This window comes from Catharus ustulatus, chromosome 9 (assembly GCF_009819885.2).
Source record: "Catharus ustulatus isolate bCatUst1 chromosome 9, bCatUst1.pri.v2, whole genome shotgun sequence".
NCBI classification, from domain to species: domain Eukaryota; kingdom Metazoa; phylum Chordata; class Aves; order Passeriformes; family Turdidae; genus Catharus; species Catharus ustulatus.
In genome coordinates this window covers 28,979,306-29,004,059 of record NC_046229.1, presented here as the reverse complement: position 1 = coordinate 29,004,059, position 24,754 = coordinate 28,979,306, and the positions used below count along the sequence as shown (strand labels likewise).

General features: G+C 53.0%; 1 protein-coding gene across 4 annotated transcripts in view; it reads left to right on the top strand.

Moving 5' to 3' along the window:
* LOC117000241 (nitric oxide synthase 1 adaptor protein) overlaps positions 1-23,822 on the top strand; it is a 35,122-nt gene extending 11,300 nt beyond the window's left edge. For 2 of the 4 annotated variants that reach the window (XM_033067721.2, XM_033067724.2), the window contains exons 3-10: positions 15,042-15,134; positions 15,503-15,576; positions 16,182-16,290; positions 16,510-16,651; positions 17,741-17,880; positions 18,397-18,564; positions 20,200-20,365; positions 20,871-23,822. In XM_033067721.2, the coding sequence (XP_032923612.1) occupies positions 15,042-15,134; positions 15,503-15,576; positions 16,182-16,290; positions 16,510-16,651; positions 17,741-17,880; positions 18,397-18,564; positions 20,200-20,365; positions 20,871-21,274 (1,296 nt within the window). In that variant the 3' untranslated portion in view covers positions 21,275-23,822. The remainder of the gene's footprint in view (positions 1-15,041; positions 15,135-15,502; positions 15,577-16,181; positions 16,291-16,509; positions 16,652-17,740; positions 17,881-18,396; positions 18,565-20,199; positions 20,366-20,870) is intronic. The other 2 variants (XM_033067723.2, XM_033067722.2) reach the window with 2 other exon arrangements.
* Positions 23,823-24,754: the final 932 nt, after the last annotated feature.

Here is a 24,754-nt window from a genome sequence, read left to right as displayed (position 1 = left end):
TGTGGCTGGGCAGCTGCCCCAGAGCTCTGCTCCTCTCAGCCCTTCCTGCTGTAATCCCATTTTCTCTTTCACCAGAGGAGGAGAGGAGTATCCTATCCCAAGGTGAGGAGTACCACGTTCAAAGCCCTGAGATTTCAAGGCTCTTCTGTTTCAAACTTTCAGGGTGTGAATATTTTATGGGCTTTCCTCAACAGCTTTTCTACCTGCTGTCCTGTGCTCTCTGTGGAGTTAATGTTGTGAGTGGGGCACAAGCTGGGAGGGCCTTTATGGCATTAGGCTTGCTCTCCTTGTGTCCAGACAAAGTTTGGGGTGGAACCACTGTTATGTCATTGAGAGCTCTCACAAACCTTCATTGCCTTTCAAGATAAGACTTTTGAACCAATGCACCTCCAGCCCCAAAATCACAGAACTCCACCTCAGTGTGGAAGGGCTGGCACAACTTTGAGTTCTGGGGGGAAAAGAAGAACACCAAAACATCCTTGTTGAGCAGTATAAATAAACTCAAGCACAGGTGCAATTCAGAGTGGCAGTGAAAGGACACAAAGTAGGGTAAAATGATGGTTTCCTGTGCATGGTGTGTTTGCCTGTGCTCAGCTCTCTTCCCCTGGTGTGAGACAGCAGAGAAAGGCTGTGACTTTGCAGCTCAGATCTGCCAGGGAGACCCTGTCTGTCTGTCTGTCTGTCAGGGGATGCCAGGATGGTTGCTCTGATGGCTGTTGGCATGCAGAGCCCTGCCCTGGTGTGCTGTGCTGTGCCCTGGCAGCAGGAGGGACCACAGCAGTGCTGAGGACATTTCTGGCCAGGCTGGCTGCTGGGGGCTCCTTCCAGTTTGGCTGGAGCTGAAGGAATGCACCTTACAGGGCACAGCTGCCCTCTGCTTTAAGGCATGGCATAATCCCTTAATGCTGGCATTGTGGGGAAGCCAGAGGAAGGAAGAGGTTGATTTAGGCACAGAAGGCAGGCAGTGGGAGATGGCAGCAGGGTTGTGTGTAGGGTGTGAAGCAGCTGCTGACCCTGAGGTTGGTGTGGTTTTTACTGCAGGCTCTGGTTTAGGGGCAAGGTGCTCTGTCTCAGTTTGTTCCAAGGGGACCTTCAGAGCAAACAGGGCTTTGTCTCTGTTTACTAAGTGATCTGAAAAATGACCCTGGGGTGCCTTTCCTGTTCAGATGGAGCCCTGAGGCTGTGGGGGCACAGAGGGGGACACTGCATAGCTGGCATTGCTGGGATGCCTGGAGGTTCAGCCCAAAGCTGCTCCCTCTGTGGCTCAGGGGTGACAGGACCCTCAGACAGGGGGGGTTGGTGGTACCATGGCCATCCCCCTGCTCCTGGCCACAGGCAGTTTCTGCCCACAATCAGGGCAATGTGGAGAATTCCTGGGATTCTTGGGGTGAGCAGGGAAGGGGAGGTGCTCAGCTGGCCCTCTCTGCTTTTCCTTCCTGCCTGGTTTGCTGGGACACAGCTCTCTCTGCACTGTAAATCCCTGGCCCTGGAATGTCTCAGTGCAGTGGGACATGAGCCATGCTGAAGGTGCTCTTGGGGAGCAGTTTTGTGAGCATTTGCTGCAGCTTTCTTCCAAACCCTACATCTCTGCTGCAGACCACTGATGGCCTATAAATAATAAATATTATTTGGTTTATTTATTTAATTTATCTATTTTTATTCTATTTAATATATTATATTAAATTTAATCTAATTTAATAATAATACAATATAATATAATTATTACATTATATGTAACATATAACATCTAACACATAGCATCTAACATATATTATATTATATTATATTATATTATATTATATTATATTATATTATATTATATTATATTATATTATATTATATTATATTATATTATATTATATTATATTATATTATATTATATTATTATATTGAAATATAGACAAATGTATTAATAATATAATATATTATATAATAATAATAAATCCATTAGACCTGTTCCCAGGGCTTGTTTCCTGGGCAAGCAGTGGGGTTTCTGTGAGTACAGCTGGCTTCTGTCTCCTCCTCATCCCAAGCAGGGTGACCCAGCCCATGTTGCTTCACGCCCTGAACTGCCACAGTAGGTTGGATTTCTGTCCTGGTTCTGTCTCCACCAACCAAAAAATTTCACTTTTTTTAATTAAAAAAACAAATAGAAATAATTAGAAAAAAATTGAAAAAAATTCAATAAGAATTGAAATTAAATTTTTAATTTAATTAAAAATAATAAATGATTTGAAATAAATTTCAAATTTAGTTGAAAAATAAATAATAAAAATTTTAAAATAAATTTTAACAATTAAAAACCTTTACAAACCACCACTATTTCCAAATTCCCCTTGTCTCCTCTGGGTGCAGGATAGAGGGATCTGATCCATGAGTCCAGGAAATCACCTGAGCATCCAAAGTGAGTGATGCACCTCCCCAGCCCTGAGGATTATGAGCTGTGGCAGATTTCAGTTCAAAGCCTGAGCAGGTGGCAAGATGTCTTTTTCCTTCCCTTCCTGGTGAGCTCATGGGCCCTAAATGACAATGACAACTGTATATTTTTTACAAATATAAATTCCTGCAAATGCTTTGCTCCCCATGCCCCTGGCACTTCTCCAGGGCAGCCAGCACTGCCTGGCTGGGGCTTGGGGAGGTTCTGGAGAATTTGGAATCAGCCCTTTTGGATTGCTGAGTGCAGCTTTGATCCAGGTTTTCCTTGGAGCCAGAAATCCTACATAGGCACTTCTTAAAAGCTGCCTCTCTGGAAGTCTTCTGCAAGGCTGTTTCTGGGAAGTGTCCAGCTGGGTTCTGCAGGCTCAAAACAGGGAGCCATTCCAAGCACTTGAAAATCTTGCTCCTCTACACCTCCTACTCTGTCAGGTACATCTGATTTCGTGGGACTTCTGTTGCTTTGCATAGCTGAGCTCAAATTTAGCAAATTGGCAAAATTGCTGGATTTCTACAAGCTTGTGTAAAGCAAGATTTCACATCCTCTGCAGGGCACAGGTGCAGTTGGGCTGGTGTGAAAATTGATGTGTGTGGCCAGCTATTGGTGTAGAGCTCCTGGTGTAACTCTGAGCCCATTTAATTGGAATATTTCTCAGCTCTCCCTGCTCCTGCCATGGTGAGTTTTTAGAAGCACAAGGCCATTTACAGCAATGCCTTCCTTTATTTTTCTCTTCTTTTCTCTCCCTGTGCATGGGAGAGCAGAGCAGGATTTGGGAGCAAGTCTGGGACACCCCACCCCTGTCTGTCTGTCTGTCTGTCTGTCTGTCTGTCTGTCTGTGAGGAGCAGCACAGTGGGAAGTGGGCTGGCCAGGAGCTGCTCAGCCTTTGGCCAGCTGAAGAGCACAGCCTGCTCTGTGCCAAGTCATGGCACTGGGTGCAAGGTGAATTACTGACAGGCTAATGACTTGATGTGGTTATCCAGGATGAGCAGGATTATGATCTGGGAGGAACTGAAAGGATGTCTGTCATCATTTCAGTTGATCTTTCGGTGCTCTGACAGGGTGAAGCCTTCTGGGCGTTCTTGGCATTTCTCCTGGCATCACCAGTGCCACTTAATGCCATTAATAAAATAATGGCTAGTTTGGTACTGCTACCAGCATGGCATGGAACATTCCAGGATCTCATCCTGTGGTTAGTATTTCATCAATAAACTGGTTAAATTAGAAACCCAGGATTTATTGTCCAGGACTGCCCAGGTGAGCTTGCCCAAGCTCTTTGCATTGCCCTGTCCACGAGTTCTCTGCCAAACCTGGCACAGCAGCATGTCCAAAACAGGGTGGGGTGGCCAGGCTGGGGCAGGAAGGGGCAGGGATGGACAGCTGGATGTGCTGGAGCCAGTGAGGATGAGGAAAACCATGACCAGGAGGTTTGGGAGAGCTGCTGAGCAGGAGGTGCTGCCATGGGTGCTGTGCCTCCTGTGTCCCTGAGGGGCTCAGCACTCAGCACTCCTGCTCTGGGCCAGTGTCCCGTGGGCAGGGACACAGCAGGTGGCACTGGGCATTGCCAGCACAGCTCCTGGTGGGCATGCTGGGGATGTGGAGCTGCAAACACTGCACACCTGGAGCCTGTGGGAGCTGCCCACAGGGCTCTCCTGCTCTGGCTTTTCCTCCTTTTATAATTTCTTTTTCCTTTTTTTTTTTTCCCAGAAGGGAAAGATTTGTTGCACACTGTGCCTCCCAGGCATGAATAGATTCAGCCTGGCTGTCAGGGCAAGGAGGTCTGCAGCTTGTTCTGGGAGACTTGGGGTCATGTTAGCACTGGTGGTTGCTGTTTGTGGGGGTTTGAAGAGTTCCTACAGCAGCAAGCATCCTTTGATAGCCCTTGTGCAAGGTGGCAGAGCTTCCTTTGATGATGGCCTGAGCCTCAGGCTCGCACAAACCTCTGCTGAAGGTGTTGTTGCTGTGGGCAAGGGCTGTGCTCAGTGTCACCAGTGTCACACACCCAGCTCAGTGCACAGCAGCCCCAAGAGGGGACAGCTCTTCTGCTGCTGGGAGATTGGTGAAGATATCCCCCTGCACTTTGCATTTTAGAGTGAGTTTCTAACTGTGATTAATAAGCCCCTGGCTAGCTGAGGGGTGGTTGATGAGAATAAACAGGTTTGAGGGAGGTGTGCTGAGGTTTGGCTGGCTTCAGGCTCTCTGCAGGGTCTGGGCAGTGCAGTGAAGAGCTGGACCTTCTCCCTGACTTTGTGGCTCCTCTCGCCCTTGGCATTGCTTTTATTTGGAGGTTTTGCCCCTTCCTATTTGCTACAACATGGAATTTTCGTGTGCTTTTTAACAAATCAGTGCTTTCAGCAATTTTCTGCCGCCATGGCAACATTTCACTCTAGGGATGGGCTGGGACCAAATGCTCCCTGGTGCTGAGTGCTGGTGCTGCATGGGCCTTGAGAGGACAGATGCAGGCAGCCTTGTTCTGGGCAGCCACATCTTCCAGCCTTGAGAGACAATTCCTCACTCTTGCTCTGTGGTTAAAGGGAGAAATAACCCAGGAGAAGGAGACCAAAGAGTTAATAAAGCTCACAAGCAGGGGTCCAGCAATATTTAGCATCCATTTTAGGCGTGAGAACCTAAGGCAGAGTCCTTCCACATCCTTGTGTAGGGAACTGGGCTGAATTCAAGTCAAACCAAACTGGAATCAGCTTTGAATGCCACTCCTGTGTCTGATCCTTTCTGCTCTTGTGCTTCCCTGCTGGTCCTCAAAGGCCAGGGACCCTTTAATTTAATCTGTTGTGGTGTTCTCTGCTGCATCACCTCAGCAGAGAGACAAAAGCCTGGGGCTGCAGCCTTCCAAAAGGAGTGCCACGTGCCCCAGATTCTTCCCTGCTAAAATTAATTCCTGGTGGTTTTGGCTCGGTGCAGCAGGAAGGTGTTGCAAGGGATGCTGAGCCCTGGGGAGGCACAGAGCCTGCAGCAAGGGGAGAGGGAATTGGGGATCCAACAAAGACAGAGGGGTTTGGGGTGTCCAGAAAGGACAGAAGGATTTGGGGTGTCTAACAAAGACAGAAGGATTTGGGGTGTCCAGAAAGGGCAGAAGGATTTTGGGGTGTCCAGAAAGGGCAGAGGGATTTGGGGTGTCTAACAAAGACAGAAGGGTTTGGGGTGTCCAGAAAGGACAGAGGGATTTGGGGTGTCCTTCCCCTGTGCAGGAGTGGAGGAAAGCAGCACAGCTGGTTAAGAGGACAGGTTGCAAAATCCTATTGTGTGAGCTGGTGTGTGGAATGGGAGTTTAATTAGGGAGTGGGAGGAAGGGATGTGTCTGTTGTAGGGCACTGCCCAGGACAAGGGGAAGGAGCCCAGCACTCTCCCCATGCCAGCAGAGGAGGCTGGAGCCTGCAGAGCATGCTGAAATCCCTGGAAATCCCTGGAGGTTCCTGTCCTTGTCCCAGAAGGGCTGCCAGGGCCACCCAGGGCTGCTGCTGCTCCACGTGGCTCGGTGGCATATGGAAACTGCTGATTGTTCCAGCAGAAGCTGCAAAAGCCAGCCTGCAGTGTGCATTTGCCACAGGAAACTTCAGCAGAGATGGTTAAATTTCAGCTTAATTCTTAATGAGCAGGAAGCAGCCTGACCTGTGGTGTTTCACAGTGTGCTGTTGGATTGCAGCAGTGATATGCATCTGAGAGAGCAATCTCTGTCTCTCCAAGGCCTCCAGTTTTGTTTTAGCATTTTGCTCCACTGACATTTTCTTACTCCCTCTTAACATGATGGATGGGATTGGTCTGGACTCTTTCAAACATTCCCTGATCCTTGTGAGCCTGGGGGATGTGTGTGTATCTCCAGCACAAGGAGCACATCTGTGCTGACCTCTGCTTACATGCTGAGGAGTCCACTTTATCTGAAAGGAGCAGAGAAATCCAGAATAATTGACCAGAGCTGTTGGGGAGTGTGGCTTGGGTGCAGCTCCCCTTGAGCTCTCTGTGAAAAAAGCCTGTCTTGTTGTGATTTGAGTGGATCCACCAGTTGATTTTGTGCATTTGCCTGAAGTCAGAGCCTTTGATGTGAGGCAGCTCTTCCCAAGTCCCAGGTTCTGGGCTGTGGACAAGTGCCCACCGAGCCTGCTCTGTGGATTAAAAAAATACAGAGAGTTTGTGTTAACCTCTGGGATGTGGGAGTCTGGGAACTGCCTCCTGTTCTTGGTGACTTTTTCTGTTTTTTCTTTGAAGTGTGTGCTAAAGCAGCAGAAGTCCTGCAGGAATAGGTTGTAGTGATTTTGGGGTTTGAGGTAGTGTCACCTTTCTGGTTTGCTGCACGTGTCCCCACAGTGTCCTTTGGACTGGGGTGGCACCTTGCAATGCCTCCAGGGTCTTTTTAGGATACATTTCTGCATCTTGGCAGATGCAGCTTCTGTTCCTTTTTCCTGTGAGAGGCTGCTTGGCCAATGCCATATAAAATCATCCTGAAATGAGTAGATGCCAGATTCCTGCACACTTGGCCTGGATAGCAAATACTCTTTTTTTTTTTTTTTTTTTTTTTCTCCTCAGCCCTGCATAGAAATGAATATTGGTGTGCTCTCCTGGCTGGGGTTTCCTGGAAGCACAGTGGCATTCTGTCCTCTGTCTCTCATTGCTTCATCTGGGGCTCTGCTGCTGAGGTGGATTTCAACCCCTCTTTTCTAGCTCCGCCTCAAATCTTGGTACTTTTATTACTTGGAAATTTTTTTTCTATGATTCTGTCTAAATCTCTATAAAAGACATATTTTTGTTACCTTTAACACTTAGAATTTATTGAATGGGGTTTAATTAATTAAATTAATGGGTTATTGTTGAAATAGGAACTGTGAAGCAAGAGTGATGTGAATAATCACCTCTTTTCTCCATTACAGCCCAGAAACATTGCTGAGCACTGCCAGCATCTAAAGAGCCCCACAGGGCTGGCTTGTTTCTGATGCACCGAGCGTTTAATGCTGCTGCTCGTTCATTCTTTATTAATTGTCTGAATTTCATCATCTCTGATTGAGTTACAGTACTGCCAGCCTGCCTTCCTTGGTGTGTCACTGCTTCTCTGCCTGGCTATTCACATTTGCCTTCCCAACTGGTCTTACTCAAGCTTTTTATGCAACAGTGGGAGAGCAGTAAAAAAAAAAAAAACCGAAATAAATCCTGTATTTCACAACTTGGGGCATAAATATCAGCTGGCTTTGCTGAGCTGACACCTTTCTGAAGTGCTGGGTGAGCATCTTCTGAGGGTGCCCCTTGCTTTGTCACCTGCCCTCGGGGTGGGTTTGGGGTGACTTTGTGCTCCTCTGCAGTGTCAGCCCTGCCTTTGACCCATCCGTGTGGGCAGGGATTTGCCTCAGCTGCCTCGAGGCAGGGTCTTGGAAAGCTAATTTTGAACACAGGAATTTTGTTTTCCTTCTCAGGTGCTGTGCTGGACATTGCTCATTCCCCGGGGTCCCCCGAGGCAGAGAGGGGCAGGAGTTTGTCAGGGATTATTGTACAGGGCATGGCTGAACTGCTGCAGTGCTGCTCTTCAAGCCAAGGTGGTTCTAGATAAACCCACTCTGGGCTGGAAGAGCAGAGACCATGTCCAGGCTCTTGTAGCTCTTTACCTTCTTCAGAGGCTGCTTGCACCAACCAGCTCTGCTGCCTCTGCCTGCTCAGGTCAAACCAACATGTCTAATTAAAAATACCACAAATTCCAGGCAGATGTGGGCTTCCCAAGGAATGCTCCTCTGCTTATTCTAGCAACAGGTGGTGGATGTGAGCACGTGTGCAGCTCATTCCTTGTGCTCTCTGCGAGGAGCAGTGTGAGAGCAGATGCACACAGAGCCCGCCCTTGTTTTCCTGGGCTGCAGGAAGCAGCTCCCAGCCTGCTGTTGTTTTTATAACCAGTTTGACCAGTATCCCACAGGCACCTACACACCAGTTCATTCACACCCCAGCATGGTCACAGGGATGGCAGCATGTGGAGCTTGCCACATCCTGTGCTGTTATCCCTTCCTTGGCTTTCTGGAAGGAAAGGGGTTTTTTGGGAGGTGTTTTCAGGGCTGGGGGATAGAGTGTGGCAGGGTCTGCACTGACCTGCATGCCTGCCTGAGAGCTGCTGCTTTCCCAGCCTGTGAGCACTGCTCCCACTTGGAGCTGCCACTGGGTATTCCAGGCTGGAGGAGAAATGGTATGGCTGGGCTGGAAAGAAAGGCCCAGCTTTCTGTCCTAAGCTTGGTGTTGGTCACGCCCCATGGAGTGGGCAGTGACACTGGCACTGGGAGCCTGGTGGCTTTGGTGGAACTGAGGGATGGGCTCCTGCATCCCTCATGGCACTCCTCTGAACCTCTGATTGAAAGGTGTTTTAAAAAAAACAAACACACAGAGAGGTATGGAATGCCTGAGGATTTCTTTGTAAGGGAGGTAAATCGTCTTGCAAATGGAAGCCTTCAAAAGAAAGGCTTGGCATAAGTTGTTGCCTGTTAACATTCTCCGTTTAACCCTGTGACTGGTATTGATTTAATTCTTACCAGTTCTGATTTCTCTGAGCTTCCTGTGGAGCTGCTTCTCCTGCAGATGGCTGGTGAGTGTGTCCCAGTTTGCCACCTCAACTTGTGAAACTCGGAGGCAGTGAGGGGAGGCTGGAGGAAGCGGATGGAGGCAGCTCTCGGGGAGGAAATAGCACCCGAGCAGAAGGCATTTATTGTGAAGTATTGGATGTTATTGGAAAACATATTTTGTGTGATGGATGGGTATGCTGCAATCCTGGGGTGGTTTTGAAGCAGCAACCCCTAACTCTGCTCTGCTGCTCTCACAACGTGGGTATTTTTAGCCTGATTCCCATTTATACCCATCGGTATAAACGGGAATAAACAACCATCACAGACGGGTACCGAAATTAAACCTGAAGTTGGATGGGAAAATAGGCACTGACCTTGTCAGTGCAAACCAAAATCATATCTATTTCAGACAAACACACGTACCTCAGAGCTGCATTTCCCATATGTGCAAATGCAAACTCCGAGGAGCTGTGGCAGAGTTTTAAAAAGCATCGTTAAGCTCAAGAGCAAGCATCCAGTACTTCATTATTCCTCCTCTCTTCCAAATTGCTGTGGCCTTAAATTGAGGTCCAGCTCGTGCCAAAAACCACCAGCAATGGGGTGTAGGCAGGAGGACAGGGGAAATTTAATCCTGAGGAGTAGTTTAAACCCAGCCTGACAGGATAGCAGAGGTGTCCAGCATGTTTGGCGATGCCATGCTGGCAGTCTGAGGATGGAACTGGTGGAACTGGCCTCACATATATCCATGTTTCTGTGCCCCACAGTGGGACTCATCCCTGCTGCAAGTGTGAGTGTCACAGGCTGGTTTTGTCCTGAGGTTTGGTGGCAGGAGCAGGGAGCCCAAGCAAAGTGGCCACACCAGGGGATCCCCAAATTTCCCTGCTGTTCTCATGGTTTTGTATCCCAGCTCCTGGAGGGAGCAGGGAGGTGCTGCTGGCATCCATCCCATGGCCAGTGCCCTGTCATGTGTGGAGCATGGGCACAGTTGTGGGCAGACTGAGGGATGCAGAGAGAGGAACTGGGGGGCAGTGGGATCCCACACTGGAGGATGGGATCAGACACAGCACTTTGCTAGGATGGCTTACAGCAGGGTTTAAAAACAGGTTTTTTTTCTATTGCTGATCACATCAGTAGGCTAGGCAGGTATTTCAGTGTGCTCCCCTCCAGCAAGCCTGAGTCCCCTGGGTGCAGCCCAGAGCAATGGGCTGTCAGGTGCTCTGAAGCTGTTCAGAAATGCCTTTTGGACGAAGCTGCCTGCCCTCCTGGGAGGTGCCCTGCTTTCCAGCCATCTCATCTCCTGACACCTGCAGCTGTCCTGGCAGGGCTGTTCTGTTTTGGGGGCAGCAGCAGGGAGGGATGGATGGATGGATGGATGGATGCTCCATGCCTGGGCAGGGCTCTGGCTCTCTGCTGCCCTGCTCCCTGCCTGGACACAGCTCACATGGTTCTGGACTCCTCTGCTCTGCAAGGCTGCTTCTGGCCAGCTTCTATCTGTCTGCTTCTTCTTGGATCCAAAGCCATATTTAAAACCATTCCCTTCTCTCCAGTGCTCTTTTCTTTCAGGCTGAAAGGCACACCTCTCCAGCTAAGCAGAAGGAAAAAGGGAGGCATGGGGTGTTGTGGCTGCAGTCTGCTCCTGGTGCTTTGGCAGGCACCGAGCTCTGGGTGTGGGTCACCCCACAAGGGCTCAGGGTGCTGCCTTCCTGCTCCTCCTGCTTTCCCTGCCCAGGCAAAAAGAGCCTTTCCCTCGCAGGTTCCTGTTCCCACAGGTGGCTTCTGAGTCACTGCAGGGCACTGGGGCTGGTGCCTTTTCTTTGTGTGGCTCAGCGAAGCAAAATCCTCGCACCCTGTACAGAGCCGGGTTTGCCACTCCTCCCAATTAGGGCTGTCAGGATCCCAGCAAGGTTTCTTAGGCTCCCCTCCTGGGAAGCTGCTGGCCATGTCTGAGCTTTGCTGTCACTCCCCATGTTTCCAGCAGCAGGATTTGGGAGCTGTGTGCCTCCCCCAGCTGTGAATTCCTGGCGCCGTGGAGCCTGTGCCCACTGAACTCAGTCCCGCCTGTCATTCTCTAATAAGTTAATTCTTCATCAAGAGCGCAGACCCGGGCTGACCCGAGGTTAAAGTCTAACTCAGGAGGTTTTTTATGAGGTATTTTATGAGCTGCTGTGCCAGCCAGCTGCAGGAGGAGCCCAGCCAGGGGAGCTGGGGGTGCTGCCAGCAGCTCTGCATCCAGCACAGCTGCCTCAGGGTACCCCACTTTGCTCACACTTCCATGGCCTTGCTGCAGAAGCACACAGAAATTCAGCTTTCTGGCAAAAACTGCCTCCTCTTCTGTGCTGTTTCTTACAGCAGGTTTTTGTCCCCTGCCCCCCAAGCCAGCACAGCAGCAGTGAGTTTTGTGGGAATTGCTTTTTCCCTGTTAATTGAATTCTCAGAACACTGTTCTTTCCCCTATGCAAGGTACAAGCTAGTAACTTTTTCTTTTTTTTTCTTCTTTTTTTTTTTTTTTTTTTTGAGGAGCAGGGATAGAGGGTGGGTGGGGATGGGGGCAGCTCAATGCACTTAGAGCAACTTCCTTTAAAAAATATTCTGTTTATTTGTATAAAGCATTCCTGGTGCCTTCCCTTACTTACTAGTGGGCAGACTTAAATTGTACCTGAGCTGGAATGAAATGAGGGCGTTTTTATTCAGGTTAACATTTTTCAGATGCTTGTGAATGTGGGGGATGATGGATGTGGAAAGACATCATCTCTCCTCCTCGGTGCCTGACCTTGTGTGCAGAGCGTGGTTTTGAGTTTTCTCACACTTCTGCTGTGTGGAAACAGCCCCATAGGCATGGGGAGCATCTTTCTAGGGAAGCTGAGTTTTCCCTGCTTTTCACACTTTGGGTTCATACATAATTTTACTCCAAGCTGACAAGGTTACATGCGCTCTCCATTAAGGAACATATGTTACTCAGTTCTCCAGAAAGGGCAGTTTTAATACTCTGCCAGTAGGAATGCGCTGTGCAATGATGCATGCACCAGCTGGCTTCTTTTCCTTCCAAACTTATTGAAATACTGAACTCTGCACAAAAGACAGATGTTGAAAATAGACTCCCACTAACCCAAGGTCCATGGGAAGGCTCCTGTGCTCTGGTGAAGTGGATGTTTCTCTTCCATTTGGAAAGATGAATATGTTGGGTTATTTTTGTGGGCAGGGTAGAATTAAGGGATAATCTTTATTCACTTGGATTTATGAGTGACCTTGTACTTCTTTTGCACTACTGAGACCACCTTTGTTGCAGGACATTTTAATTGTTGTATCTCAGATGTCCATTTTCAGTCTTTGCTCAAAAATTTTAATGCAGCTCTTAGAGATTCAGTGGGAGACAGACAGTGGAGCTGTGCAAGTCCAGGAACAGATGATTTTGTTGGGTTTACATTTTCTGTGCATTTCCCTGAAATTAATCCTTCTCTTTCTTCTGGCATTGCCACATTGCTATAAACAAGAATTAATGTAATTAACCCAAGCTTGTAGTATTATTAGAGATATTTAAAGGACCAGAAACATACCCAAGAGGGGCAAAATGCCTGGGTTGAAGGCTAAGAAAGCTCTTCTGCTACGGCATTTAATTGGTTATAAGCAGTACAGTGAAATCCTGCATGGTGTGAAACCAAAGTGGATCATGGGAATGCTGTGCAAATCCTCTTTCCTTTCTTGATTTCAAGCTGGATAATTATTTCTGTATCAGTTCTTTATTAAGCTGTAGGCTAGGATTCAGCTCTCCAAGACAGAGCCAAGGGTTAGCTGAGCTCATCACGTCTGAAATGTGTTTTTTCTCCTGAGGCAGTCCCTAAATCCCAGTGCAGTGCCCAGTGAGTGCAGGGTGGATTGCTGCCACCCAGCTCCCAAGTACAGAGAATTCCTCTTGCACATCCTTGGGAATGCAGGATGTACTCCCAGCATTGTGTGGCAGTGGAAACATGTGGAAACATTCCTTTTCCTGTGCCTGCTTGTTTTGGTAGAGCAGCAGTGGCTGTGGCTGTGCAGACCATCCTAGAATCCCTTTGGTGGCATTTCCAACCCTCTATCATCACCTCTGCTCTCCTGCCAGCAGCAGGAGACACTCAAATCCCAATGCTCTGCAGCCCTCTTTGTTCTGCAGCAGAAGGAGGAATGTTGACAGACATGGGCAGATCTCTGTCATCAAGAACAACTCCAGGCCAGGGAGGTCCTGATCACTTGTTCAGAAATGTTCTTCCATGGCCCCCTTAAATAAAGGGTTTGGGGTTCACCCCCTGCAGTCTCTGTGGCTCAGATCCCACTCAGAGGAGCTGCACAAAGCTGACACTTCCTTAGACCAAATTAGGAAGCCCCTCAAAAGCAGCAAACCAAAAAAACTGACTAAAAGAGTCTGTCTTACCCCTGAGATGTTTTTCTCTCTTCCAAGCCCACATCAGTTAGCATTTGGGGTAGCCCAGAGCAGAAACCCCACAGGAGCAAGGGCTCCAAAATGCAACTGGATGTGTATAATCAGTGATTGTCAGGACCAATAAATCAGGCATCAGCACCCCGGGTGCCATGCAGTCACCCTGGATGCTGCAGAGAGCTTCCAGATCAGCCTGCAGCTCCTGGAAAATCACATGCAGAGCCTCAGAAAGGGCTGAGTGAATTACTCCAGGGTTGTCAGGCCAAAACTCACCTTTTCAGGGCTAAACCAAGACATTGCTGTGGTGTTAGGTGCCAGGCACTGGTGTAGTGTCCCAACAAGACACAAAGAAGGGGGCTTGGAATGCAGTTTCATGGTAGTGATGGGGATGGCACTGGGAAGCCACAGAGATGGGTTCTTGGGTGAGACCCTTCTCCATGGGGAATAAACCATGCAAGCAGCACGTGGGGCTGTGCTGGGGGCTTTGAGCCTCACCAAAGCCACGGTGGGAGCCTGAGCTCTGCTTTCTGCAGCCCATCAGTGTGGCTTCAGCCCCAGTGTGGCTGGGCTTGCCTGGTCAGTGCTCGGGGCAGGGCAGAGCTGTGCTCCCCACACTGTTTTCCAAACTTCCTGAATCTCCCATCCCCTTCAGCCACTTCAAAGGGCTTTGAGGAATTGTGCTCTCAGTCTTTTATCATCTGATCAGAGGTCAGGGCCAGCAGCTTTCTGTGCCTGCTGGCTTGGCTGCCAGAGCCAATGCATCACTGGAGCTGGGAATGTCACAGTGAGCCAGGCAGGGAGGGCACTGCTGCCTCTGCAGGGACACTGCCAGAAGGATGAGAGGAGACATCCACTCCCTCTGCCTCGGGAGGGGCAGGGTGCAGGGCTCAGACAGAGGGTCTGTCCCCATGGGTGTGCTCAGTGGCACCAGCAGATCGGGTGCCTGATGTGGCTGCACCTGTGGCAAAGCAGTCATGGGACTCCTCAGAGTGCCACAGCAGGGTCAGCCCAAATGGCTTTATTAACCTGCTCCTCTGCCAGCCTTCTCCCTGCCTGCAGCACTCTAAATGCCAGAGTGGGTGGATTTGGGGGGAATCTCATTCTCTTCCCAGGCCAGAGCAAAGCTTTGTGTTTAGCCCCTGATCTTTGGAAGTTGCTGTTGGGATTTTTTCCTGTCCGGTGACTTCTAATTGAAGTGGGTGATTGCATTATCCCATCTCTGCTGGAAGGTTCACAGGATCCTCAGCAATCAAATTCAGTTTTATACTGAGCCCAAAAATACCCAACTCAAAATGCCATTTCACTTTCCAGAGCTCAGCAATGGCCACGAGCCATGCTGCAGATCCCTGGGGGCTGGCAAGGCTGGGGGTGTGGTGGGCAAAGCCCTTCAGAGGAGTCTCTGAAACACATGCTAACATTCCCAGCAGCATCCTGAACTGGGGAAACCATTATCCACATCCAGAGGCTGGATTGCTTCAGTGTGTACTCCTCCAGATGCTGGGCAGGGGGACACTGCAGGACAAAAAGATCCTGACCTGGCATGGATGTACAGGTTGATGTGGGACCAGGAAAATCTGTCCCTGTCCCTCTTCATCCTCCCTGGGGCTGTCCTGGCACAGGAAGGCTAATTCAGGTGTTTTCTCCCATCTCCTGCAGTATGAGTTTAAAGCCAAGAATATCAAGAAGAAGAAAGTGAACCTCATTGTGTCGGTGGACGGTGTGAAGGTCATTCTGAAGAAGAAGAAGAAGGTAGGCAGCACTGGTCCCTGGGCAGCAATGCCAGAGTAGCAGAACCCCTCCCCTCCTGGTGCAGAATCCTTGAATTTCTGGGAAGCCCTGGCAGGCTGGGAGAGGGAGGGATGGGCTAGGGTCAGCCTGCTGTGGGTCATGTTCCTGCAGGGTGGCTGAGCCAGTCCTGGTGTGCTGCAGAAGGGGCTGGGGGGCCCTTTACAAGGTGATGTGGGGTGTGACTGGTCCCCAACAGCACCCAACCCTCAGCAAAGGGTTGCAGGGGAGCAGCAGCCAAGCTGTCACGAGAGCTTCCCAAGTATGTTCCTGGACTGTCTCTCTGCCCTGTCCTTGTTCTCAAGGACAGCATCTGACGTACTCATTTTCAGCTTCTTTCATTGCAGAAAAGAGAATGGGCCTGGGACGAGAACAAAATGCTCGTCATGCATGATCCCATCTACAGGTAAGGCTGTGGGGTGAGGGACAGAGGCTGGTGTGGCTCTGCTGTGCCCCTTGCCCACACCACACCACACCAGCACTGTGCTGGGCACTGGAGAGCTGCCACCATCCCCTGGAGGACAGCTCATGGGGCTTCCCAAAGTTGCCAGCTCTCCTCCTCCATCTTGTTCCCAAAAGCCAAGAGCAGGGTGTGTCTGTCCCAGGGAGGCCAAATTGGAGCAAAAGAGGCCCCCAGCCATGCTGGGGAGGGGGTGGCAGGCACCTGGGCAAGGTATCCAGCTCTGTGAGCAGGCCAGGAGTGGGGCTTGCTCTTCTCCATCCCTGGAGGGCTCCTGGGTTGCAGATGTTGTCCCCAGGGGCGGAGCAGAGAAGTCCCATGCTGCCTTTGCAGAATGTTTGCTGCTGCTGCTGAATCAGCAGGCAGATTTTCCCAGCTGAGGTAAAACCACTGCCAAAAGCATTTGTGATGGGCTGTAGCAGGGATGTGCTGCAGAGGTTGGGCATCTGCCAGCACCCCTTGCCATGGGAGGTATTGATTGTGGCCTTGGCAGTCTCCTGGGCACGTGGGTAATGTGTATGCTGATATCCTGCCTTCCATTCTCTTTGCAGGATATTCTATGTGTCTCATGACTCCCAGGACCTAAAGATCTTCAGCTACATTGCCAGGGATGGCTCTAGCAACGTCTTCAGGTGCAATGTCTTCAAGTCCAAGAAGAAGGTAAAGATGCTGGGATCCTGTCCTGGTGTACTGGGGATGGAGCAGCTGGGGCAGGAGCCTGGCACTGCACTGGGGCTGCCAGCCCAGGGCACCCTGGGGCTCTGTGGCAGCACAGAGACCCCTGAGAGCTGTGCCAGGCTGAGGGGTCACCATGCACAGGCAGCCCAGCTGAAGCTACATCTTTTCTCTCCCTCTCCCTCTCCCTCCCTCCCCTCCCAGAGCCAGGCCATGCGGATCGTGCGCACGGTGGGGCAGGCGTTCGAGGTGTGCCACAAGCTGAGCCTGCAGCACACGCAGCAGAACGCTGATGGCCAGGAGGATGCAGACAGTGAGAGGAATGGAGATGACCTGGATGTCCCAGGTACAGCACACAGGTGGGGGTGGCAGGAGTGGCTGACAGAGGCTGACACCTCCAGGCAGTGGATCTGCAGGGCAGTGTGCCCTGCTGTGCTCCAGGCTCAAGCTGGGATGTGGCCCAGCAAGGAGCCTTCTCCAGGTGTTAGCTGTGATGCTCTCAGACGTGCCCCTTGCTGAGAGCCCATTAGCAGTGCCTGGGGCTCTGCTCTGTGCTTGGCTGCACACACTGCAAACATTCCCTCGCTGCTTCCGCACAGCCATGAGCACAGACCTTTCTCGTGTCCTGAGGCTGGCTCTGGGGCCAGCTCTCTGCCATTCCCAGAATGGACATAGCCGTGGTTGTGGTCTCCCAGCGAGCTGTCAGGGCTGCAGGCAGGCTGCAGACCCCGCTCCTTCTCAGCCCTGTGGGTAGAGGGTGCCTGGCTGGGGGCTGCTGGTCCAGCCCCATCACTCTGAGCTGTGCAGGGTCCCAGGGAGCAGCAGCTTTGCTCCTTGGCGCTGCTGCCTGTGCTGGAGGGGAGGCAGAAGTTTCAGGAGAGGTCAGTCAAACCTTTCCAGTGCCAGGTGGGACACTGGCAGGTCCTCTGTGTGGATTCTCTGCCCTGCCATGCCATGGGCTGGATCCCCCCACATCCCAACAACAGCAGCCTGGGCTGAGCTGTGGTTTCCTGCTTGCCTCTGTGACCAGTTCTGTCCTGATGACCTAATCACTGGGCTGCTCTGGACTGGTCATTGTTTGGTTTTCCTCCACACAATGTCCTGGCCACGATATGCAGCTCCCTGGGGAATGCAGAGCATCTGTTTTTTGTTTTTCTTTCCCGTAATCTCTTGTTTACCTTTCTCCAGCTTTATCTGTGTTTTCTGTTCTCGGTGGCCCGTTTGTCCCACATCAGGGCTTTTGGCTGCCAGTTCCCCAGGTTTGCTGTGCTGGGGCTGGGTGTGTTTTTGGCTGATCACAAAGCCTCCTCCCGAGCAGCAGCAGCAGGAGCAGCCGTGTCTCTCTGTACCTGCAGCGTGGGTGGCACAGGGCACTGTGGTGGGTGGGCATGGCCACTGTGGGTGCCACGGGCCCTGCCCTGACCCTTTCCCACAGCCTGTCGCCTCTCAGGCGTGGAGAGAGCGGCTGCCTCTGCTGAGGAGACCGACATCGACGCCGTGGAGCTGCCACTGCCCGGGGCTGACATCCTGGACTTCAGCCGCGGTGTCACCGACCTGGACGCCGTGGGCAAGGAGGTGGGTGCCGCTCTGAGCCCAGGCTGCCTGGCCCCGCTCTCAGGGGGGGCTCTGAGTGCATCCAGAGGGCTCTGGGGTCAGGAGGGGATGGTGCAGCATTCCCCAGCTCCCTGATCAAAGCCATCTGCCGCTGCAGGGCTGCCCTTTGGCTGGGGCCCAGGGCGCTCCTGGAGAGCGCTGTGCCGAGGATCAGCTTTGTGCAGCCACACGGAAAGGGTTCGGGGCAGAGCTGGTGGGGATTTTTTCCACCAAAAACACAAAAATAAAAGACTTTTTTGATACAGTGGAAATTCCCATGCCTTTTTGGGAATTTTCTACAAAAGTGTTGGGGTTGTTGTTGAAACTCAAAAAGTGCTGTTTTCAAAGCACCCTCAGCAAAGTGTGCATTATCTTTGAGTTCAGCTGGTTCTTTTCTGGGTATTTTGGGTGGCTGCTCTGTGCCAAAGCTCATGTGTGCTTGGTGGCTCTCTGAGGTGAGTGCTAGGGGATCAAACCTTCAGCACTGATGTTTTACAGAGCTGCCTCCATCCTGAAGATATCCTGACAGCGTCACCCAAGATGCTGCTGCCCTCATCTGCCCAGCTGCCCGACCTGGGAACACCCCTGTCTGCCCACCACCAGATGCAGCTTCTCCAGCAGCTCCTGCAGCAGCAGCAGCAGCAGACACAAGTGGCCGTGGCACAGGTTGTCCCCTCTGTTCTTTCCCGGGGCAGTGGCAGGGCTGGGGCACACTGCTGGGGTCTGGGGCCTTTGGCTCCTGTCTGCTCACCAGTGACTAGTGTGCCTGGGCTCTGCAGCTGGCAGCTCATTCTCCATGCAGCTATTTCTCATGGAAGCAGCTCTGGCTGCTTTATCCAGATCATTACCTGAGCTTTACTTGTTGTCTGACCCCACACAGAGCTCGCTGCAATTCACCAACTTCCATCGTGGCCTGCAATGGGCTCCAGCAGCATTTCTGTGCTGCCCCCTGGCTTTGCTCCTCTTGCTTCAGTAAATCAGTATTTGTTGATCAGTTCTGGCTGAGCTGCTGCCTCCAGAGCCCACATGCCTTTTGGGGTCACAGGCTGCCAAGTTGTGGAAGAGGGATCTGCATCCTCGGGGACTCCCTTGTGTCTGTCCAAGTGTAGAGTTGCTCACAATCCAAAGGCTCCATGGTGCCTGCTCAGAGTGTCAAATACTGCACCCCTTGCTCTTGGTCTTTGTGGAAAATTGTAAATCCCAGTCCTTTGCCTCATCTCCTGTCACTCCCAGGCTTGCTGTGCTTCAGCTCAGCTCTGCCAAGGGCACTGCTGTGCCACTTTGCTGGCCACATTGGGCCAGCTGGCACTGCCTCCCGGTACCCACCTGTGGGGGCAGGTGGCCCTGCAGCTGCAGCAGCAGCTCACAGCTTGGCAGGTACAGAGAGCTTCCTCTTCTTCCTCAAGGTCACTTTCTAGGCCACAGGAAAATAGCCTTTTGTGTTTGGTGGGGATATTTTTGTTTTCGGGTTATTTTTGGTTTGGATTTTGGTTTTTTTTGTTTAGTTGTAAATCTGTGCTTTCCTGGTCCCAGTCCTTGCTGGAGCAGTTGTAGGAGCTGTGGGTGGATGTCAGGAAGGGATGCTGAGCCCAAGTGGCCCCCAGGTCACTGCTGTTCCCTTGTGCAGTGTGTGTTTCTGGGGTTCTCCTTGCTCAAACACAAATCAGAGAGCTGCCCTGGGCAGGAGCTCCAGGCGTGGTTCTGGGGACACAGATGTTTGCATGGAAGTAGTTGTGCTGAAATCACTGTGGGCTCCCTGCAGGCATTGCTTCCCAGAGCCAGGCTGAGCAGGCAGCTCACAGCCCAGAGCTGTGCCCCTCAGCAGCACCTTGCTATCCGTGGTGCTGCAGCCCCTCCTTGTGACAGAGCTGCTGGCTGGGCCCTGTTTCTGGGAAAGCTGCCCAAAACCACAGCTTTTCCAGGGCCAGCTCTGCTGCATGGCTGCGCCCTCACACACCCACAGCACCATCCAGAGCGTGTGTCCACTGCTGCATCCATCCACTGCTCCTGGGCTGCCCTTTCCATGCACATCCCCAGCTCACCTGCACCACTGACAGCTCAGTGCTGCCCGCCTGCCCTTGGGCTTTTCCATCAGGGAGGCCAGGGGACAAAGTGCTGAGCCCTGGGGTGACACCACCCACACCCTCCCCATCCCATCTGCAGTACCTGCAGGGAACTGCTGCTTCATCACAGCATGGGTGGGGTGCTGGTGAGCCCTGGGAGAGGAGCAGGGATGGCCAGAGTCGAAGCCCTCGACCCTGGAGCAGCATGTGCCCGTGCTCACTGCTGTATCCCATCCAGGTCCACCTGCTGAAGGACCAGCTGGCAGCAGAAGCAGCAGCACGGCTGGAGGCCCAGGCTCGTGTGCACCAGCTCCTGCTCCAGAACAAGGACTTGCTGCAGCACATCTCACTCCTGGTCAAACAGGTGCAGGAGCTGGAGCTGAAGCTGGCGGGGAACACGACCAGTAAGCGCTGCCGCCCCTTCCTGTCCCCTCGCAGCTAGCCAGGGCTGTGGGGGATGTGCATGTGGGTGTTTGTGCGTTTCCAGTCATTTTGTTCAGAGGGATGTTTGTGCCCTTCTGGCCTGGCTTGTGTGTGTGCAGCAGGGTGCTTGCATGCAGCATGGAAGGGACTTGGGGAGGGCTGTATGGACAGGTAGGCACCTACCTCCATCAGCTGTATGTCTGCATGCTTCAGGCCATCTCCATACCTGCCCAAGGGCCCCTACTAGACCTTCCTCTTCAGCAGATGTGGCCATCAGCTCTCTGCAGGAGCTGGGCTGGAAGGTAGTTAACTTCCTGACCTGCAGAACTGGCCCTTTGTTGGCCAGCAGCAGCTCCTGGCATTAGTGACACCAAATAGCGAGAGTGGCGAGGTTGATACCCAAACGACCCCAGACTGTCCTCCAGCGTGCAGCCAGCTGTGTGGCCAGGGCAAGCTGGGCCTCTTAGCCGTGCCCTTCTCTTGCAGCAGGCTCCCAGGACAGTCTGCTGGAGATCACCTTCCGCTCCAACGTGCTGCCCGTGCTGTGCGACCCGACCACCCCGCAGCCCGAGGACACGCACCCGCCGCCGCTGGGCCCCAGCTCGGCATTCCCCAGCGCCGTGGGCAGCCCCATAGGTAGGAACGACTGCCTGGTGAAGCTGGAGTGCTACCGCTTCCTGCCCGACTCGGGGCCGCCCGCCCCGGAGCCGGCCCTGGGCAGCCTGGAGCTCATCAAGTTCCGCGAGTCGGGCATCGCCTCCGAGTACGAGTCCAACACGGACGAGAGCGAGGAGCGCGACTCCTGGTCCCAGGAGGAGCCGCCGCGCCTGCTCCACGTGCAGCCCAGGCAGGACCTGGGCGACAGCCTGGAGGACGAGATCGCGGTGTAGGGGTCAGCACGAGGTGGTGCAGAGCTGCCAGGACCTGCTGGAGCTGGGAAGGACCCTGGCCGCAGCCCTGCGGCCCTGGTAGGGAGGGAGGGGGGGCAGAGGAGGGAGCAGGAGGATTCCAGCGCCCGGTCAGGAGCGTGGAGGTGAGGATGGAGCCGTGACCAGGGGAGCTGCAGCATCCCTGCTTTGCAGCAGACACTGAGATTACAGCTCCTCGTGCTGCCCCCTGGCCCCGTCTCCCTTCGAACTGTGTGTCAAGGTCAGGAAGAGGCAAGGGACTTGTGCTGGATGCTGCTGGGGAAGCAGTAAAGCAGAGGAAGGGTTCTGCTGGGAATGAAGAGCAATCTATGGCAGTGAGCGGGGACAAGAGGGACCGAGGGGGCAGCTCCAAGGTGTGAGCAAGGACAGAGCAGCTGGTCTGGCGCTCTGTGTGCTGGGCAGGGTGGGGATGAGAGCAGGGCTGTGCTAGGTGAGAGTTGGTGACGATGCACTGTCAGAGTGGGTCTGTGAGTGAGACGTGAGGCATTGAGGGACAGTGGGGATGAGCCTGGAAAGGATCTGAAGGGGTGAGATGAGGTTGCTCAGGCTGGCCTGGTGCAGGCAGTTGCTGGCAGGAGGATGTGGCACTTCCAGGAGAGGGTTTATCCGTGCCAAGGCAGGTGGAGCCCGCTCCTCTGCCAGGCTGTGGAGCAGAGAGGAAGGCACAGCAAAGTGTGGAGCAGGGAGCCAGGGCATGCAGCACCAAGCTGTGAAGTGTCCTGCCCCTCATCATCCAATCCTTTGTCTCCTTGGCCAGCTGCCAGGACCTCAAAGCCTTTCTCCTGCTCTCAAGTCACATTTCCAAGCAGTTCCCATCACCACAAACTCCCTGCTTTGCTTTATAGACAAACCCTCCCATTTCCAAGCAGCTGTTTTGCCCCAGACCAAGGCTGGGAGCTGCAGTGCTGGCATTGGCATCTTCACGGATGAGCACACTTCCAGCCCTCAATGGGGAGTGGACTGCTGGTGTCTGCAGGGGTGTTTCATCACACCTCTGGTTTGCACCCTCTGGAAAAGTGAATCCAAGATCTCGTGGTCCCCCCACCAGCTCTCGAGACACTTAACAGCTGAAAGCCATCTGTGGGGGCCTCCAAGGGACTCAGAGCTTGTTCCTTTTCTGCACACACTTGTATCACCTGCCTGGTGCTGAGCCTCTAAGAGGCCATGGTTGAAGGGGTATGAACCAAAGTCCTGATGTCCACCCTGCTTCATGTGGAAGCACTCACTGAGGTGGGGATTTGGCACAGTTGTCTTCCTCCCCATCCTCCCTCCTATCCTGCTTCTGCTTTGATTTGTTGCTTCCATGCTGCTCTCACCTTTGCCAGCTCTGTCTCTGCTCAATCTGCCTGCAACTAACCCCTGGCTGACACCACCTCTTGCTCTCCTCCAGGGCTTAGCCTGGCTGCTGAGGAAGGTCCATCACTTCTCTCTGCCCTGGTCCCCTTGGGACTGAGGGCTGCTGAGGAGTGATGTGTGGATGAGGTCCCCTGGGTCAGCACGAGCTGAGCTATGCACCCTCCACCACATGGCAGGACTGGATGGACTTGAGGAGCTAGAGGGTCTAGTGGGAAGGAAAGAAGGACATGTTTCAGTGTCCCCAGCAGTGTCCTGGTGTCCAGGGGAGCTCTGCACCAGCTGCCCAGCAGGCAGAGTGTGAGAGGGTGCTGTTTGGTACGTGGTGCTCCTGTCCTCTCATGCCCTGTCCCTCATAGCTGGGGACAGCTGTGCCGGCTCCTCTGCTGGGGACCCGATATCCCACTGCCAGCTTGCAGCAGTTGAAGGTGAAGGCAAGGGGAGAGAGGCTGGTCCAGCTAGGAGGAGGAAGTGGGCATGGCAGCACGCACGAGGCATGGCGCTTACGGGGTAGGGTAGGGGTGGGTGAGCTTGGACAGGGGTTTCCATGTGGGCAGGCTGATCATTCAGGGGAAAGGACAGCAGGAGCTCAGCTGTACACACGGGGCAGATGGAGGGAGAGGCTGAGAGGAGCAGCAGCATTCCAGAGGTCTCTTCTCAGGAAGCAGGTGGGGGGAGCCATCTCCTGAGCCCCCGCTGTGGTCCATCCCAGCTGCACGCACAGAGATGTGTGCTGTCCCACACACACAGCCCAGGCCTGTCCCAGCTCCTGCAGGGGCTGTCAGCACCAGCTGTGGCCTCGGGCTCCTGCCCCACACTCTGCCCACAGAAGACAGTGGCAGGTGCCCCACAGGCCAAGGGGGGGCCAGGTGGGATCCTGCCAGCCCCATGCTGTGCCATGGGTGTACACGTGTAAATGACCCCTCCTAAGTCAGCGCTGCCTCCAAGACTCCTCTCTAGCCTCTCACTTTTGTTATGGACCTTGACAGGGGTTTTATAGCTATATTTTTTGTCCTTTCTTTTCCTACAACTGTCGTATTACTAACTGTTGACTCAATCTATCTGGGAAGCCAATCTGTCAATGTAAGTGCACTTAACCCTTGGGTGTTGTCATTAGTCAACTGGCTTTTGCTAAATAAATCTTTCTATTTCTCAAGGCTTTCTGTTGTCTCTTTCTTCTCACTGACTCTCTCTTTCTGTACTTGCTTCCCTCTCCATGCTGGGTGCCAGCACCAGCACTGGCATCCCCTGGCCTTGCAGAGATCCCCTCCAACCTGAGCTCTCTCTGCTGTGGGACCCCTGCTTGCAGTGCCAGGCACAGAATGCCCACGAGAGCAAGGTGCCCAGAATATTGCTGTGAGTAGAGGTGTTTCAGCGTTGCCCTTCAGCCACTGCATAGCACAGCTTTGTCTCAGGGCTGATCCAACAGCTGGAGGATGCCAGGGGCTTCCAGGCATCTGCAGAGCACCCCACGGAGATGCAGAGGTGCTAATTGGCACTTCCAGGGGCTCGGGAAATTTTTGGCTGCTGGAGAAGTAGGGAAGAGCCTCTCTTACAGGATGGCAGAAGTGTGGAGTAGGCAAAAGCAGCGCTCAGGCAGAAGCTGACTGCTCCTGAAACAATACATTCTGCTGCTGGTAGGAGTGATGGAGCAGTGCCCTCCCGTGGCAGCCGCCTGCCTGCTGGGGCTGCAGGGACACCCGGGGGACTGCAGGGATACCTGGGGGGGTGCAGGGACACTCGGGGACTGCAGGGATACCTGGAGGGGTGCAGGAACACTCGGGGACTGCAGGGATACCTGGAGGGGTGCAGGGACACTCGGGGGCTGCACAGATGTTCAGGGGCTGCAGGGACACTGGGGGGACTGCAGGGATACCTGGGGGGCTGCAGGAATACCCAGAGAGATGCAGAGACACCTGGGGGCTGCACAGACACTCGGGTGCTTCAGGGACACCCCAGGGGGCTGCAGGGACACTCAGGGGGCTGCAGGGACACCTGGAGGGCTGCAGGGACAGCCGGGGTCTGCAGGGACGCCTGGAGGGCTGCAGGGACACTCGGGGGCTGCACAGACACTCAGGGGGATGCAGG